Source organism: Muscardinus avellanarius, assembly GCF_963383645.1.
Source record: "Muscardinus avellanarius genome assembly, chromosome: 4".
NCBI classification, from domain to species: domain Eukaryota; kingdom Metazoa; phylum Chordata; class Mammalia; order Rodentia; family Gliridae; genus Muscardinus; species Muscardinus avellanarius.
Window position 1 is genome coordinate 1,079,502 of NC_137789.1, and position 17,564 is coordinate 1,097,065.

The 17,564-nt window shown below is 56.3% G+C and overlaps 2 protein-coding genes across 2 annotated transcripts; both read left to right on the top strand.

The window, feature by feature from the left end:
• Nucleotides 1-2,255: 2,255 nt before the first annotated feature.
• On the top strand, nt 2,256-5,757 carry GFUS (GDP-L-fucose synthase; the record flags this gene model as incomplete). The annotated part of the gene is made up of 10 exons (XM_080693954.1): nt 2,256-2,401; nt 2,682-2,796; nt 3,871-3,999; nt 4,092-4,165; nt 4,340-4,473; nt 4,555-4,619; nt 4,849-4,915; nt 5,055-5,134; nt 5,359-5,458; nt 5,702-5,757. 10 exons carry the CDS (start codon nt 2,256-2,258, stop codon nt 5,755-5,757), a joined length of 966 nt encoding a protein of 321 aa, XP_080550080.1.
• Nucleotides 5,758-13,787: 8,030 nt separating this feature from the next.
• On the top strand, nt 13,788-17,564 carry PYCR3 (pyrroline-5-carboxylate reductase 3; the record flags this gene model as incomplete). Its single annotated transcript, XM_080693648.1, has 6 exons — nt 13,788-13,881; nt 15,826-15,890; nt 16,270-16,449; nt 16,650-16,862; nt 17,141-17,233; nt 17,382-17,564. The coding sequence occupies 6 exons, from the start codon at nt 13,788-13,790 to the stop codon at nt 17,562-17,564; spliced, it is 828 nt and encodes a 275-aa protein (XP_080549774.1).

Sequence of the window (17,564 nt, forward strand, 5' to 3'; positions counted from 1 at the left end):
TCTTACCTTCAAGGCACTCCACTGCATTTTTCTCTAAAGCAGTGCTTTATTGTTCTAGCCCTTCTTTCTACCTTTATAATAATAAATTTTGGTTAAGCTTGCAGTAGTATAGTTCTGGCTATTTTTTCTAAACTAGCTAAGAACAAGAACCCACCTCGACATCTCAAACCATTACAAAAACTGGGTCCTTGAAGTCAAGACACCACTCCCGTCCTGGGGACCTAGTTTTCCTGCAACAATTAAAGATGTGAAAATAGTTTTTATTCAATATCTGCTGACTGTATGGGAAGACCTGAACTCCTTTCTGACTTGTGAAGAGGTAACTGGTGCCAAAAAGGGGAGCAGAGTAGCAAAGCGTTTGAGGTAGTAGATTAGGATGGACACAGTATCCTTGCTGGTATTTCAAGGAACTCTCCTGAACCATAAAAGAAACCATTCACATTGTAATCATTTTCAGTAAATGTTCTAGGAAAGGGGACTCAAAGACCTTTGACTAAACCAGTTGGTTCTACAAGGCCCGCCCTTTAGGCACTGAGGGTCACAGGTCAGTCATCTCCTGGGGCAGGGGCTGTTCTGGGGTCATCCCTACCTCTGGGGCCAAGGATCGGTCAGTTCCCAGGAAAGGGAGGGTCCTCGGGTCATCCGGATCACTAGGGCCATGGGTAGAATGCCTCTCAGGTATCGGTCATCCTGGGGGTGTTGAGGGGCCTGGGTCAGTGCCCTCCTTGGGCAGGAGAGCCCTAGAACCCCTCCTTGCCAAGCTTCCAGTCCTCAGGAGCTGTGTACACACACCTTCTGTTCAGGTTTTATTTAAGGAAATGGACAAGTGCTATTCTCTGCAAATTTCAAAGGGGGCTTGAATGAGTTACCTAGGGGGTAAATTTCTTTTCCTTTTTTTTTTTTTTTTTTGGTACTGGGAATGGAACCCAGGGGCATTCAACTCCAAACTACACCCCCAGTCCTATTTTTTATTCTTTATTATTTTGAAATGGTCTCACTGAGTTGCAAAAGGTCTCACTAAGTGGTAGCTGAGGTTGTCCTCGAACTACAATCCTCCTGTCTCAGCCTCCTGAATGCTGGGATTATAAGCCTGCGCCACCATGCCTGGCTTTAAATTTGTTTTCTTATCACCCGCAAAACCATTATGTAACCATGAAGTGTTTATATTTCCTTGATCATTAAAGGAAGGCTTTTCCTCTCCATTAAGTATTTCTGCAATCAGGACTCACCTCGCAGCCGGGTGTGCTGGTGCACGCTTGTAATCCCAGCATTTGGGAGGCTGAGACAGTAGGATTGCAGTTCGTGGCCTGCCTCGGGTTCTCAGTAAGGCTCTTTGCAACTCAATGAGACACTAAATAAAGAATACAAAATAGGGCTGGGGGGTGTAGCTAGGAGGTAGAATGCCCCTAGGTTCAATTCCCAGTACCTCCAAAAAAAAGAAAGGTAAAGGCTGGGGGTGTGCTGCAGACAAAAGCTCAAAAAGCACAGAAGGATGGGTTTCTGTGAACTCCTGCCAGGAGACTAGGAACGTTAGGGGCATGGCCCAGATCAGAGCGCACCGTGGCCAAGCAGGGCTGCTGGCTTGCGGTGGAGGACGTGTGGTCATCCACGGCAGTGCGAGGCCTTGCAGGACGAGGAGTTGAGGTGCTGCTCCGCCCAGCGCCAGGGCGCCCGTGGCACCCGCCCAAAGGCCGGGGGGAGGCGCCCCCCCCCCCCCCCCCCCCCCCGGCGTGGCCAGCAGGGGGCGCGGGCTCCGGCGGCCGCGGCGACACGTGTCCGGAAGCGCAGGCGGCTCCGGCTCCGGCTCCGGCTCCGGCTCCGGCTCCGGCTCCGGCCTGCTGCCCCGACCCGACCTCGGCCTGCAGCCGCCGCAGGTGAGCCCGGGCGGGGGACGGGGCCCCTCCGGTCTGCAGAGCAGCGGGGCCCTGCGGCGAGGGCAGCCGTCCTGCAGGGGCCAAGCAGGTGCCCGGCTCCCAGCGCAGGTCCTCGAGCTGACAGCAGCCGGGCTGCCCTGGAGGAATCGGGCCCGCGAGGGCTCTTGAGCCCGCCAGGTGCGGGGCTGCCTTTGCGGGCGCGCCTCTTGCCGGTCTGTAGTTCCTGGGTTTTGCGTGAGGGCGGCCGCTGAGATCTTCCTAAGCAACCCCCGTGTCCTCCCCTGGAGTCTGCCCTTGTGCCCGTTGCTCCAAGGAGGGGACACAGAAGGGTGGCACAGGAGCCTCAGCCTCACACCACTTGGCCCTCCAGGTGCTGCCGACATGGGTGAGCCCCAGGGGTCCATGCGCATCCTAGTGACAGGGGGCTCTGGGCTGGTGGGCAGAGCCATACAGAAGGTGGTGGAAGACGGGGCCCGCCTGCCCGGAGAGGACTGGGTGTTTGTCTCTTCCAAGGATGCTGACCTCACGTGAGTTGAGACCATCCCCAGAGCATCCCCCACACCCCATGACTCCAGGCCAGAGACGCACCTGGGCCCTTCCTGCCAGGTGGCCGCCGTGTGCTGCTGTGCCCTGAGCAAACATCCGCCTGAGCCCATGCCCCTCCGCCTGCTAGGCCCTGAGCTTGGCCAACATGTTCTTGGCTGCCCCTCCTGCAATGGCCGCATCTGGCTCCTGCCCCCACTGTCCCAACCCTGGGGTGCCGGTTGCTCAGGCCCCCTTGGGACCTGACGGCCTGGCTTCCTCCAGAGATGCAGCACAGACGAAAGCCCTGTTTCAGAAGATCCAGCCCACACACGTCATCCATCTTGCTGCAATGGTGGGGGGCCTGTTCCGGAATATCAAATACAACCTGGACTTCTGGGTAAGTTGGGGTGAGGGGGAGACAGCAAGCTCTAGGAGCCAGAAGACCAGATTTGTCTGGGAACTTGTGCACTCAGGGTTCATGTTCGAGCCCCAGGAAGTCCCTGAGGATTGAGGCTTGTCACAGCCCCTGGGCACTCCCAAGGAGTTGGGGGCAAAGGGGAATGCAGGAGGGTCAGGGGGCATTTATCCCATAGAAAAGCTGTGGAAGTTGGGCGTGGTGGCATGTGCTTGTAATCTCAGTACTTGGGAAGCTGAGATGGGAGAATCACGGGTCGGAGGCCCACCTCAGCAATGTGAGGCCTCCACAACTTGGTGAGATGCTCTTTCAAACAAAAAAATAAGAGAGGGCTAGGGGTGTAAGTCAGAGGTAGAATATCTGTGTTCAACCCTAGTCACATACGCACACACACCTGTCCAGTTGACCTCCTGGAATCTGAAAGAAGCCAGCATTCGCCTTGCCCTTGGGCTGGCTCCTGTCTCCTATGTGCTCTGGACTGCCAGCGCCTGGGGCTCCAGGGCAGTGCTGGCCCAGCGTCTTGGAGCAGGCCCACTACTCTTCAGGGTGGAGATGTGGTTGCACCGTGGGCTTTGGGAGGGCATGTAAAGTCGAGACCCTGCCCCTGCTGGGGTGGGCCTGGCTGCCTGACTCACTGCTGGGCCAGCAGAAGCTCCCGGGCTCCTGACCTGCCCGGGGGGCCCCCGGTCATCCAGGGCCTCCTTTTCTGTCAGCCTCCCTCGCAGATTGCCCATCCTGCAGAACCAGTCCAAGTTCCTGGCCATCTCCTGTCAATTGAGGGAAGGGCCCTGGGGCCTGGGGAGGGGCAGGAAGGGGGCTGGGCCAGCTCCTCTGGCTTGGGTCAGTAGAAGGCCCTCTGCTACAGCCCTGCAGGCCCCTCTGTGAGTGTGGGGGGAGTGGCCTGGCAGCCAGTGCTGGGAGACCTCATCTTGTCCCAGGAGCTGTTAAGGAAAGTGCAGGCAGTGCCCTGAGGGAGGGGAGCCCACCTTTGTCCCTGGGCAAGCAGGCAAGGACTGGGCTCCTGACTGGCCTCATCTGTCCCACTCCACCCCTCAGAGAAGGAACGTGTACATCAATGACAACGTCCTGCACACCGCCTTTGAGGTGGGCGTCAGCAAGGTGGTTTCCTGCCTGTCCACCTGTATCTTCCCGGACAAGACCACCTACCCCATTGATGAGACGATGGTGAGGGGGCAGACCCTCTGGAGGGGGCGGGGCTGGGGCGGGGCTGGGAAGTCGGGGCTCAGCGCCTCTCCTGCCCTCTCCTGCTCCGCTAGATCCACAACGGGCCGCCGCACAGCAGCAATTTTGGGTACTCCTACGCCAAGAGGATGATTGACGTGCAGAACAGGTCCTCCCTCGCTGTCTGGCCGGGCCTAGCCGGGAGAGGGGGAAGAGGGGGCCGGCCGGGTGGGCTGCCGTGTCGTACCTCGCCTCGTGTTGGCACCTGTAAGATGCTAGTGCTGGGCGGTAGGGTGGCACCCGTGGCGTGCGTGCCCTGGGATGAGACGCTGGGCTTCCGCAGGGCCTACTTCCAGCAGCATGGCTGCACCTTCACGGCCGTCATCCCCACCAACGTCTTCGGGCCCCATGACAACTTCAGTATCGAGGATGGCCACGTGCTGCCCGGCCTCATCCACAAGGTGCACCTGGCCAAGAGTGAGTGTGGATGCCCCGGCACAGCCAGCCAGCGCCCCGGCAGCGGCCGAGCGCTCTGACCCTCGCCGCCCCGCCCCGCAGGCAGTGGCTCGGCGCTGACCGTGTGGGGTACCGGGAAGCCGCGGCGGCAGTTCATCTACTCGCTGGTGCGTGCGGGAGGGGCCGGCACAAGGGGGCCTGGGAAGTAGGTGGGGCGGTGCCTGGCCCTTGCCCAGGCCCCGGGGGTGCCTGTCCCCTGGGAGGCCCTGGGTGCCGCTCTGAGCACAGAGGAAGAAAGGGCTGCCTGCCAGGTTACCCGTCCTAGCCAGAGAGCCCTGGCTGTGCCCGCTGAGCCGCGTGCCCTGGTGGGCTCTGACCTGCCTGTCTTTGCTCCAGGACCTGGCCCGGCTCTTCCTCTGGGTCCTGCGGGAGTACAGGGAGGTGGAACCCATCATCCTCTCAGGTGGGCACCCTGCAGGCCCGGCTCCCCACAGCGGGGCAGGACCTGTGTCTCTCTGAGGGCCGGCAGGGGGTGGGAGCAGGAGTGCCTGGGAGGGGCTGCGCAGGAAGCCTGATCTGGCCCCCGCCTGTGGCCCCCACAGTGGGTGAGGAGGATGAGGTCTCTATCCAGGAGGCAGCAGAGGCCGTGGTAGAGGCCATGGGCTTCCGCGGAGAGATCACCGTATCCTGAGGCTCGGAAGTGGAGCCGGCTTGGGCACTGTGGAGGGCACTATGGCTTACCCGTGTGGGGCAGTGGGGTCTAGTTTGTCCCCTGGGGTACTCACCCCAGGAACAGTAGGAGAGGGGCCCACTGTCCCTGCTAGGTGCTCCCCAGAGGCAGAGGTTTGAGGCCGGGTGGGATGGGTGGGTTGTGTCGTCTTCCGTGGCCTTGACCAAAGCTCCCAGTTTGATACCACCAAGTCTGACGGGCAGTTCAAGAAGACCGCCAGCAACAGCAAGCTTCGGGCCTACCTGCCCGACTTCCGGTTCACGCCCTTCAAGCAGGGTGAGCTCTCCCTGTCCTCTGTTCCTCCCTCGGCGCCCGCACCACTGCCCCAGCTCCTGCTTGCTGTGGCTGCGTCTTCCCTCTGGGAGGAGGGCTGCCCTGCAGACTGGCTCTGGACAAGCCAGGATGCCATAGTGCTGGGAGGCGGGGCACTCAGAGGGGCGGCGCCCTGTGTGCCAGGGGCCTCCACGTCCCCACCTCTTCAGGTCCCTGCATACCCAGCCCTCACCTGTCTGTCCACAGCTGTGAAGGAGACCTGTGCTTGGTTCGTAGACAACTATGAGCAGGCCCGGAAGTGAGGCCAAGAAGTGGGTGCAGCTCAGCTGGCAGAGCCCAGCGACCCCCTCAGCCTCATCAGGAGTCAAGGACGCGGCCCAGCAACCCAGTTCATGTCTCCGCCCTCTGCCAAGGGGCCCTATGTGCGTTCGTCCTCAGGGAAGCCAGGGCAGGGCTGGCCGAGCACTGGCCTCCGCGCCGCCCTGGCCTAGTGCATCCACTTCAGGTCTGCTGTTCCGCCACTGGCAGCCAATAAAGACATTTCTACAGGTCAGGCCTCGGCAACTCCGTGGGCCCCAGGTGCAGACACAGACTGAGGCGAGGGTGTGGGGAGCTGCGGGAGCTCAGGTCAGATGTGGCCCGTCAGCAGGCCGCAGTGCAGGCCAGAGCACCCCTCCAGCAGCCCCGCTGGGGCCTGCCAGTCCAGCCCTGGCACAGGTGCCTAGCTCCTGCCTGGGAGCCAGAGGACCTGGGCCTGAGGACCTGTGGGGATGGGGCCGGTCTCAGTTGGAGGGGAGGCTGGTGATGGGGTGGCGCAGACTCTTGGGGCCCCAGGAGAGCTGGGCCAGGCCTGCCTTGTGGTAGGTCAGCTCTGGCCACCAGAGGGGTGGGCACTCTCACCTCTGCCCTCCCAGTGGGGAGACAGCTATGTCAGAGAGGCTGAGTGTCAGGGTCCCCCCCATTAGTGTGGTGTGGGGCCCAGGGGAGCTGCGGTGCCCATAGCCAGGGACGGGCAGAACGGACTGTGAGCTTTGTCCACTCACTGCGCCTCTGGGTCATCTGCTGTGGCCTTCATCTGCTTAGGTTCGACTCACCCAGGGCAACTGGCTTTAATCCTTGTAGTAATGGCACGGGGCTGGAGGTTAAGGCCCCTCGTGCCTCCCCAGCCTTCAGACTAAGCCACCACTGTCCCTGGGGGCAGCGGCCATGGGTCCCTATGGGCAGAAGTGACCGTTGATACCCATGCAAAGCGTGAGGACCGATCCCCCAGTGCTCAGCTTATGACCGCCTCCAGTCCTGCAGCCAAAGCCAAGCACTGCATGCAGCCAGAAGAGTCTCCCTGAGCCTGTCTCTACCTGTTCCTTCCCTTAGAGAATCAGACCCAGCCCAGGGGCCTCCTGGCTGCTCAAGCTGACGCCCTGAGCGTCATAGTTTCCCATACCTCAGCCCCGTCACCTTCCCGCACGGTCGGCCTCTCAGCTTCCAGAAATGTGACACACGTCTCACTGTCTTCCACCCTGCTCTATGGTCCACGCCCACATCCTGAGGCCTGGGGCCTCCCTTCAGGACCCTGGGCTCCTAGCTGGACAGTCCACAACCTCTGTCCTTCACACTGACACAGCCAGCCAGCCTCTACTGTGACCTTCTCTCTGGCTCATGTCTGCAGCTCCACCCCAGCCTCCCAGCAGGCCCTGTCCTCTGGCCAGAGTCCAGCACTCAGGGAGGGACTGAGGATGCCGCCCCCACCGAGGGCTTGGCCTGAGCTGGCCACACCTGCTTCCCCTGGACCTGCTGGTTGGCCTCCCCTTCCTTACAGCCTGGGCAGAGGCTCTGTCCAGCAGCTGTCGGTGCCCGCTCTGCATGGTCGTGGCAAGGGGCAGCCACTAGGTGTCCTCCGACCTCCTGGATCCAGGGAAGGAGCCGGAGCAGGGCTCCACCTCTATCTACCCTCGTTTCCTTCCCTGTTCTGTCTGAATATCAGAGTGGCTTCACTGCTTTGTGACCAGGCAGCTGCAGGGAGCCCCTGAACATTCCCAAGCCCAAGAAACGGGACTTAGGCTGCTGTCAAACCACTGGAAAGAACGAGCCTTGGGCCACACCAAATTCCATAAGCTCTCATATAAAGACCACAGCCTGCCTCCCTTGCCGTGGACACACCTCGCTGGACGCCTCCCGCTCGCTGTGGGGATGCTACCGTTCATTCTGCATTCCCTGTACTGGTTAGCATTCTGTCACTAACAAATACCTGAGGTACTGTAATTCCAGTCCTTGGGAGGCTGAAGCAGGAGGATTGCAAGTTTGAGGACAGCCTCAGCAAGTAGTAAGACTCTCATCAACCTAGTAAGACCCTGTTCCAAAATAAAATAGCCAGGTATGGTGGCGCACGCTTGTAATCCCTGCGTTTAGGAGGTTGAGACAGGAGGATCGCACAGGTTTGAAGCCAGCCTCAGCTACTTAGTGAGGTTCTCAACAACTTAGTGAGACCCTATTTCCAAATAAAGTATAAAATAGGCCTGGGAGTATAGCCTGGAGCTAGAAAAGCCCCCGGGTAACACCCCCAGTACCACAAAAATAAATAAATAAAATAAAAAATAAACAAGCTGAGTGTGGTGGCACACACTTATAATCCCAGCGCTTGGGAGGCTGAGACAGGAGGATCGAAAAGGTTCAAAGCCAGCCTCAGCTACTTAGGCTTTCTGCAACTTAGAACCTGTTTCCAAATAAAGTATAAAATAGGTCTGGGAGTATAGCCCAGAGGTAGAAAATCCCCTGGGTTCCACCCCCACTACCACAAAACAAACAAAATAAAGAACTGGGTATCTAGTTCGATGGTAGAATGCTCCTAGGTTTACTCCCCAGTACCTCCTTGCCCCCCACACAAAAGAAGGAGGTTCGGCCAAGCCAGGTGCTGCATGCTCAGCCTCACAAAACCCAGCATTTGCCTTTTTAAAAAATAAAAAGGGAGCCAGGCGAGGTGGCGCATGCTTGTAATCCCAGCTCTTGGGAGGCTGAGACAGGAGGATCACACAGGTTCAAGCCAGCCTCAGCTACTTGGTAAGGTTCTCAGCAACTTAGTGAGACTCTGTTTCCAAATAAAGTATAAAATAAGCCTGGGAGTATAGCCCGGAGGTAGAAAGTCCCTGGGTTCCACCCCCAGTACCACACACCAAAATAATAATAAAATAATAAGTAAATAAAGCTGGGTGTGGTGGCGCACGCTTGTAATCCCCGTGCTTGGGAGGCAGAGACAGGAGGTTCGCAGTTCTAAACCAGCCGCGCGCGCTGGCTTAGGAGACCCTGTTTCCAAATAAAAATGTAAAAATAGGTCTGGGAGTGTAGCCCGGAGGTAAAAGGGCTTCCAGGAAACCCAGTACCACCACCAAAAAAAAAAAAAAAAAAGAATAAAAAATAGGGCAGGGGGTGTAGCTTGGAGGTCAAATGCCCCTGGATTCCATCCCCAGGCCCACAATTAAATAAATAAATAAATAAATAAATAAATAAATAAATAAAAAAGGGCGGGGTGTGTGGCATGCACTTGTAATTCTAGTATTTGGGAGGCTGAGACAGGAGGATCCTAGTTCTTGGACAGCCTCAGCTACTTAGTGAAGGTCTTTGCAACCCAATGAGACCCACCCAGTTTTTTGGTTTTTATTTTTTGGTGGTGCTGGGGGCGGAACCCAGGGGCTTTCTACCTCCAGGCTATACTCTCAGACCTATTTTATATTTTTATTTGGAAACAGGGTCTCGCTACGTTGCTGAGAGCCTCACTAAGTAGCTGAGGCTGGCTTCGAACCCGTGTAATCCTACTGTCTCAGCCTCCCAAGCACGGGGATTACAAGCCTGGGCCACCACACCCGGCTCCCACCCAGTTTTAAAATAAAGAATAAGCCGGGCGTGGTGGCGCACGCTTGTAATCCCCGAGTTTGGGAGGCAGAGACAGGAGGATCACGCAGGTTCAAAGCCAGCCGCACGCGCTGGTTTAGGAGACCCTGTTTCCAAATAAAAATGTAAAAATAGGTCTGGGAGTGTAGCCCGGAGGTAGAAGGGCTTCCAGGAACCCCAGTACCACCAAAAATATAAATAAATAAATAAATAAATAAATAAATAGAATAAAAGATGGGAGCTGGGCATGGTGGCGCACGCTTTTAATCCCAGCATTCAGGAAGCTAAGACCAGAGGATCACGGTTCTCGGACAGCCTCAGCTACTTAGTGAGGCCCTTCACAACTTAGTGAGACCCTGTTTCAAAATAAATAATACAAAATAGGGCAGGGGTGTGGCTTGGAGGTTGAATGCCCCTGGGTTTCATCCCCAGTCCCGCAAAAAAAAAAAAAAAAATAGGGGGGCCAGGTGTGTAGCTCAGAGGTAAAATCCCCCCGGGTTCTCTTATGGTTGTAAATGAAACTGTGGGCTCTTTTTCTTTTATTCAACTAAAATTTGCTAAATAGGAAAATTAAAACTAATAAGCATCTTGGTGCCGCTTTATCAAGTCTTAATTACAAAATCAGTAGGAAATAGAGAAGAAAAAGCAGCTGAACCGCACGCTAAAGAGCCCAAAATGGAGCCCTGACCTCTTCATTCCAAGCCTTTGACTAGATTTTGTATTAGTGTCTTTTTATCAGCCATACCAAGGGAATGAGCTAGTAACTTATTTCTTCTTAGGCAGGTGCGCCTCTTTGCCGCCAGACAGCGCACTTACTAAGTGCAAGGGTCAATAATCTACCTTATCCCCACCTCTGTTTTATGGCGCTGTATTGGTTGCTCATCACCTAGGGTGCTTTGAAGCAGCCCACAGAGTTTACCTTTCCTATACCCAGGCCAGGTCACAGAGGAGAGGAGGCAAACAGAGGCACTGATTGCTTCGATATGTTTTTAGGGCTGAAGGTGTCAATTGTCTCTAGGGCTTTTATTTATTTATTTATTTATTTATTTATTTATTTATTTATCAGTACTGGAGATGGAACCCAGGGACATTCCACCTCCGAGCTGCACCCCCAGCCCTAAATAGGGCTACACTCCCAGACCTAGTTTATATTTTATTTGGAAACAGGGCTTCTCTCTCTCTCTCTCTCTCTCTCTCTCTCTCTCTCTCTCTCTGTGTGTGTGTGTGTGTGTGTGTGGTACTGGGGTTCCTGGAAACCCTTCTACCTCCGGGCTACACTTCCAGACCTATTTTATATTTTTATTTGGAAACAGGGTCTCTTAAGCCAGCAAGGATGGCTTTGAACCTGCCCGATCCTCTTGTCTCCGCTTGCCAAACATGGGGATTACAAGTGTGCGCCACCACGCCCGGCTATTCTTTATTTTGAAACAGGGTTTCACTGAGTTGCAGAGGGCCTCACTAAGTAGTATTTGAGGCTGGCTACAAACTGCCATCCTCCTGGGATTACAAGCATGCACCACCATCCGGCTATCTAGAGCTTGTGTGTGTGTGTGTGTGTGTGTGTGTGTGTGTGTGTGTGTGTGGTGCTGGGGATGGAACTCAGAGGCTTTCTATCTCCAGGCTACACTCCCAGACCTATTTTCTATTTTATTTGGAAACAGGGTCTTACTGAGTTGTTGAGAGCCTCACTAGGTAGCTGAGACTGGCTTCAAACCTGTGTGATCCTCCTGTCTCAGCCTCCCAAGTGCGGGGATTACAGGCGTGCGCCACCATGCCCGGCTCTATCTAAGGCTTTTACTATTTTACTATAGGTTAGTCATTAGAATGAAGGGCAAAGAGAGGAACTCAGGCTCTATTTTTTATATTTTGCAAATTAATACCAGAGCAATTTCCCAATACCAGCACAGGTTCCATCCCCAGTACCACCAAATAAATAAATAAATAATAAATAAATAAATAAAACAAAACAAAAAGACCTCTACCTGTTAAATTCCTTCCATTAAAAACTTTTTTTCCAGCTGGGTGTGGTGGCACATGCTTGTAATCCCAGCATTCGGGAGGCTGAGACCAGAGGATCACGGTTCGATGACAGCCTCAGCTACTTAGTGAGGACCTCTGCAACTTAGTGAGACCTGGTTTCAAAATAAGGAATTAAAAAATAGGGCAGGGGGTGTAGCTCGGAGGTCAAATGCCCCTGGGTTCCATCCCCAGACCCACACACACAAAAAAACCCTTTTTTCTTTTATGCGTGTGTGTGTGGGGGGGGGGTACTGAAGGTTGAAGCCAGAGATGGTCTGTCTCCGAGCTACACTCCAATCCTCTTTTATTTATTTGACTTATTCTTCATCCTAAGGATTGAACCTACAGACCTCTACCTCCCAAGTGTTACAGTTTAAATGGTGGGGGTTCTTTTTCTTATTCAACTAGTTTGTTGAATAGAAGAATTAAAACTAACAGGCAGCTCAGTCAGCTTTAATAAATCTTTATTACAATATCAGGAGGAAACAGAGAAGAGGAGGAAAGAGCAGCGTGCTGACCCGCATGCTGGAGCGGGACACGGAGCTCCGCCCTTTGGGACCCAGCTTTTAACTAGGTTTTGTATTGGCGTCTTTCTCATCAGTGTCACCAAGGCGGTGGGCTAGCTACTTATTCCTTAGCCAGGTGGCGCCTCTTTGTCTCCAGACAGTGACTTACTAAGTGCAGGGTCAAGAATCTTACCTGGTCCTCGGCTCCACTTATTTGGGCAGTTTTTTTTGTGTGTGTGTGTGTGGGGGTCTCGGGATGGAACCCGGGGCCATTCGACCTCCAAGCTACACCCCCTTCCCTATTTTTTGTTCTTTATTTTGAAACAGGGTCTCACTGAATTGTGGAGGGCCTCACTAAGTAGCTGAGGCTGTCTGCGAACCGGGATCCTACGGTCTCAGCCTCCCGAATGCTGGGATTACAAGCGTGCCCACCACGCCCATCTACGTTAGTACATTTTTTTTTTTTTTTTTTTTTGTGGTACTGGGGTTTCTGGAAGCCCTTCTACCTCTGGACTCCCAGACCTATTTTTACATTTTTATTTGGAAACAGGGTCTCCTAAGCCAGCGCGTGCGGCTGGCTTCGAACCTGCACGATCCTCCTGTCTCTGCCTCCCAAGCGCGGGGATTACAAGCGTGCGCCACCACGCCCGGCCCAGACCTATTTTTTGAACTTTATGTGGAAATAGGGTCTCTTAAGCCAGCGAGGCTGGCTCAGAACCAGCGTGATTCTCCTGTCTCCACCTCCCAAGCGCGGGGATTACAAGCGTGCGCCACCACGCCAGGCTCCCAGCCCTATTTTTTTATTCTTTATTTTGAAACAGGGTCTCACTGAGTTGCAGAGAGCCTCATTAAGTAGCTGAGGCTGGCCACGAACCTGTGACCCTCCTGTCTCAGCCTCCCAAGCACTTCTTGTCTTGGCCTCCCAAGTGTTAAGATTACAAGTGTGTGTCATCACACCTGGGTTACCCCCCCCCCCTCTTTGCGGGTCTGGGGATGGAATCTGGGCATTGGACCACTGAGCTACACCCTCTGCCCTATTTTATTTTGATACAGGGTCTTACTAAGTTGCAGAGGGCCTCACTAAGTAGCTGAGGCTGTCCATGAACCACGATCCTCTGGTCTCAGCAGCTACCAGATGCTGAGATTACAAGTGTGTGCCCCCACGCCTGGCTCGACCTTCTTCTTGTTTTTTTTTTTTTTTTTTTTTTTTTTTTTGGTGGTACTGGGGTTCCTGGAAGCCCTTCTACCTCCGGGCTACACTCCCAGACCCATTTTATATTTTTATTTGGGAACAGCGTCTCTTAAGCCAGCCGGTTGGCTTCGAACCTGCGCGATCCTCCTGTCTCCGCCTCCCAAGCGCGGGGATTACAAGCGTGCGCCACCGCGCCGGGTCCCCCTTCTTTTTTACAACAATACATTGCTCTGGGTCTTGCTAAAGCGCTGAGGCCACTGGCCTTGAACCTGTGATCCTCCTGTCTCAGTCTGTTCTGTACTGGGATTACTGGTGCGCGCCACCGCGCCTGGGTCTAGCGTTTCTTTGGAATCCCCACTATCCCCATCTTGGAATGGTTTGACGCGTTCGGCGTGAGAAGCCCCTTGCGTTGCTTTCGGGGTGACTCCAGCCTCAGGTTTCTCAGGATGAAACAGACAACATGCCTGAAACCAGCTCTCCACCTTTCGCAACCTCCCCCCTCCGGAAAACGAAGGTCTGCGGTACCCAAGCTGGCCCTGAACCCACCCCACGGCGGGAACAGACCTCAGTGCTCGCGCGCCCCTCTCGGCCGCCCCGGAACGCCCCGCCCACCAGGCACGCCCCGCCCACCCGGTTTCCGCCAATGAGCGGTGAGGGGCCGCGCAGCCCTCCGCCCAATGAGCAGCAGGGGGCGGGGCGCTCTCGCGGCGCCCCGCAGTGCCTGGGGAGCGCGATGGCGGCGGAGGCTGTGCGCGGCCGGGGGCCTGTGGGCTTCGTGGGCGCGGGCCGCATGGCCGAAGCCATCGCGCGAGGCCTCATCCGAGCAGGTGGGGCGGCCGGCCTGGTGGGGGCGCCTGTGGGAGGGCCCGGGCCGGGCGGGAGGGGCGCGCCGCCGAGCCGCAGTGCGGGGCGTGGGCCTGCGGGGCGCGGCCGGGAGCTCGGGCCGCGCGCGAAGCGGGCTGGGCCGAACAGTAGCCGGCTAGGAGTGAGTAGAATAAAGGACCTCTCGGATTTGTACGATTTAGAACAAGAAAGGTAACGGGTCTTAGTTTTTCTTTTTTAATATTGATTACATATTGAACATAAACCACTTTGTATACATTGGGTGTAAATTTAATTATCTTCCCAAGTTACTCTGTGTGTGTGTGTGTGTGTGTGTGTGTGTGTGTGTGTGTGTGTGAGAGAGAGAGAGAGAGAGAGAGAGAGAGAGAGGGAGGGAGGGGGGAGGGAGAGGGGGAGGATTGAACCCAGAGGCATTTTACTTCCAAGCTCCACCCCAGCCCTTTTTAAAGATTTTCGTGTGTGTTTTGAAACGTCCTACCTTCTCAAAGTAAGAAGTACCTTCTTAGCCCGGCGTGGTGGCGCACGCTTGTCATCCCAGCATTCGGAAGGCTGAGACCGGAGGATCGAGGTTCGGGACAGCCTCAGCTACTCAGTGAGGCCCTCTGCAACTCAGTGAGACCCGGTTTCAAAATAAAGAATAAAAATTTGGCAGGGGGTGTAGCTCGGAGGTAGAATGCCCCTGGGTTCCACCCCCAGACCCGCAAAAAAAAAAAAAAAATCTTCAATCATACTTCCATTATGTGCTCAAGCCAAGTTTCTGTTGGGCAGCGTTGGCTAGTGCCGCATCTGTGGTCAACTCTCTGTCCTCCTGGCCTTTGTCAGGTGGTCCTTTCTGAACCTCTGGTGCTTTTTTCTTTGCGTGCCAGTGGTGGAGGGCATCCCCACCCCTCCTCACTAGATGCCAGTAGCACCTCAGAGTCCTGACACTGTTGTATCCAGATTCTGTCAGGTCTGCTGGGGGAGAGAGGAGAGAATCCCAGCTGAGTACGGCGGTGTACAGCAGGCTATTACTACTGTCCTAACTCACTGCACAGTGCCTAGAAGCCTTTACTGGTAGAGAGCTCATGACCTTTGGCTCTTTGCCTTCCACCATTACTTCAAAGTCCAGAGAGGTCACAATCAATCAGAAAGGAGTTACTGCAGGTCTGCACCTGTAGAACCTGGTGGTTGACCTGCCTCCCAGGGCTGTACTTTGTTTTTTTTTTTTTTTTTTTGCGGGTCTGGGGATGGAACCCAGGGGCATTTGATCTCCGAGCTACACCCCCTGCCCTATTTTTTATTCTTTATTTTGAAGCCTGGTCTCACTGAGTTGCAGAGGGCCTCACTAAGTAGCTGAGGCTGTCCGCGAACCGCGATCCTCCGGTCTCAGCCTCCCGAATGCTGGGATGACAAGTATGCCCACCACGCCCAGCTTGTGTATACTTTGGTCTTCCTATTCAGCCTTACAGCAGTGTGGCCCAGTTTCCCCTCCTGTACCCCACAAAAGCAATGATTCTCACCCCATGGGCACTCAGCCCCTCCTTTGTCCCAGCATGCTCTTCCCTTGAGGCCCTGCTGAGCCTTCTTTTAGCTGCCCTCAGACCTACATAGCGCCCCTCCAGCTCAAGGCCTGGCCTCCCTCTGGTGTTCTGCCCTCGGCCAACAAACCCGAGTGCTTCAGGCAGCAATCTCTTCCCTGGAGGCTGGGGCCCCTGGGTCTGTCCCTTACAGGACTGGACAGATCCCTGGCCCCAGTATCCGGCATCAGGAGGTGGCAGTGACTGCCAAGTAGAATTGAATGGGTCTGATGGGCCGGGCCTGGGTGGACATGCCCCAGCCCCGGGTTCCTACAGGGCTCAGCCGGGCTTGGTTGCGCCTGAGATGGGCCAGGTGGGCTGTTCCATTTCTTCCACTCCTCACTGGCCCCCTGCCTTTGCCTGTCTCTCCAGGCAAAGTGGAAGCCCAGCAGGTGCTGGCCAGCGCTCCAACGGACAGGAATCTCTGCCACTTCCGGGTGAGCGGGCCCAGGTGGCTCAGGCCTGGGACTCATCAGGGTCCGGAAAGCATAGCTTATTTAGCTGCAGGTTCAAGACTCTGGGCAGCTGGGGAAAGGGAGGCAGAGGCCAGGGGGCAAGCCAAGGCCGTGGAGAAGCAGACGCAGGTGCATTCCCTCGTGCGTTGGGGTGGGCAGGGATGGACGAGGAGCCTGGAAGGGGCGCGGGCTCAGCGGGTCTGGGGAACGGAGCCAGCCGAGTGATTCTTGAGCACTGAGAGCGGGCATGCTGCGACACTTAGAGTGGAAGAGGCTTGTGGGGACCCGTGGGGTGCTGGCGGTCGTGGTGTGGAGGGCGCCCCTCTCACACAGCCCCTGGCCCTGGTGTCCTGGCGTGCAGGCTCTGGGTTGCCGGACCACCCACTCCAACAGAGAGGTGCTGCAGGGGTGCTCGCTTGTCTTCCTTGCCACCAAGCCCCAGGTCCTCCCGGCCGTCCTGGCAGAGCTGGCTCCTGCGGTCACCGCTGAGCACGTCTTGGTGTCTGTGGCTGCTGGGGTCTCCCTGAGCACCCTGGAGGAGGTGAGTGGCCCTGGGGCGAGGCCTTGACCCTGGCTTGGGCTCTTAGGTCAGACGTGGGTGGCAGACAGCCTCCGAGCAGCCTACAGAGGTCGCCAGGAGGCCCACCTGGGTTGGTGGCACTCGCTCCCGATACCGTGCCCGGGATGTGGAGACTGGAGCCGATCCCACAGGCTGCCTGAGTCTGACTTCTCTCTGGCCAGTTGCTGCCCCCAAATACACGAGTGCTGCGGGTCTCACCCAACCTGCCCTGTGTGGTCCAAGAGGGCGCCATGGTGATGGCCCGGGGTCGCCATGCTGGGAGCAACGAAGCCAAGCTCCTGCAGAACCTGCTGGAGGCCTGTGGGCAGTGTGAGGAGGTGCCTGAGGCCTACGTGGACATCCACACTGGCCTCAGTGGCAGTGGCGTGGCCTTTGTGAGTATCATCTTGCCCACACCCCAGCAGAGAAGCCCTGAGCAAAAGGAGGCCCCCCACGTTCCCTGACAGCCTCACCTTCAAGCCTGGCCCCTAGGCCACCTGCACGCTCTGCTCACCCTCAGAACTGTGTGCTTTGCTGGGCCTTCGAGGCCGGCCCCACCCCTGGGCACCCATGCTCCGGGCCTTCTTCCAGAAGGTTCTGTGCCTTCTCCAGGTTGGGTGATTGTCCAGGAGGATGTCAGCTTTGACTCTGGTCCCCCATGCTGCTGTTTCAGGTGTGCATGTTCTCTGAGGCCCTGGCTGAAGGGGCCATCAAGATGGGCATGCCCAGCCATCTAGCCCACCGCATTGCTGCCCAGACTTTGCTGGTGAGTGAGGACCTCCCGGGGGATGCTGGGAAGGTTCAGGATTGGACCACTTGTAGTGGCCGGGAGTCATTGGGCTCACAAAGCCCAGCCCAAGGTTGGGGAAACCTAGCCGTGCCCCCCAAGTCACTAGCCTTCATGTCCCCCTCAGGGTACTGCCAAGATGCTGCAGCAGGAGGGGCAGCACCCGGCCCAGCTGCGAACAGATGTGCTCACGCCGGCGGGCACCACCATCTACGGGCTCCATGCCCTGGAGCAGGGCGGGCTGCGAGCAGCCACCATGAGCGCCGTGGAGGCAGCCACCCGCCGGGCCCAGGAGCTCAGCAGAAAATAG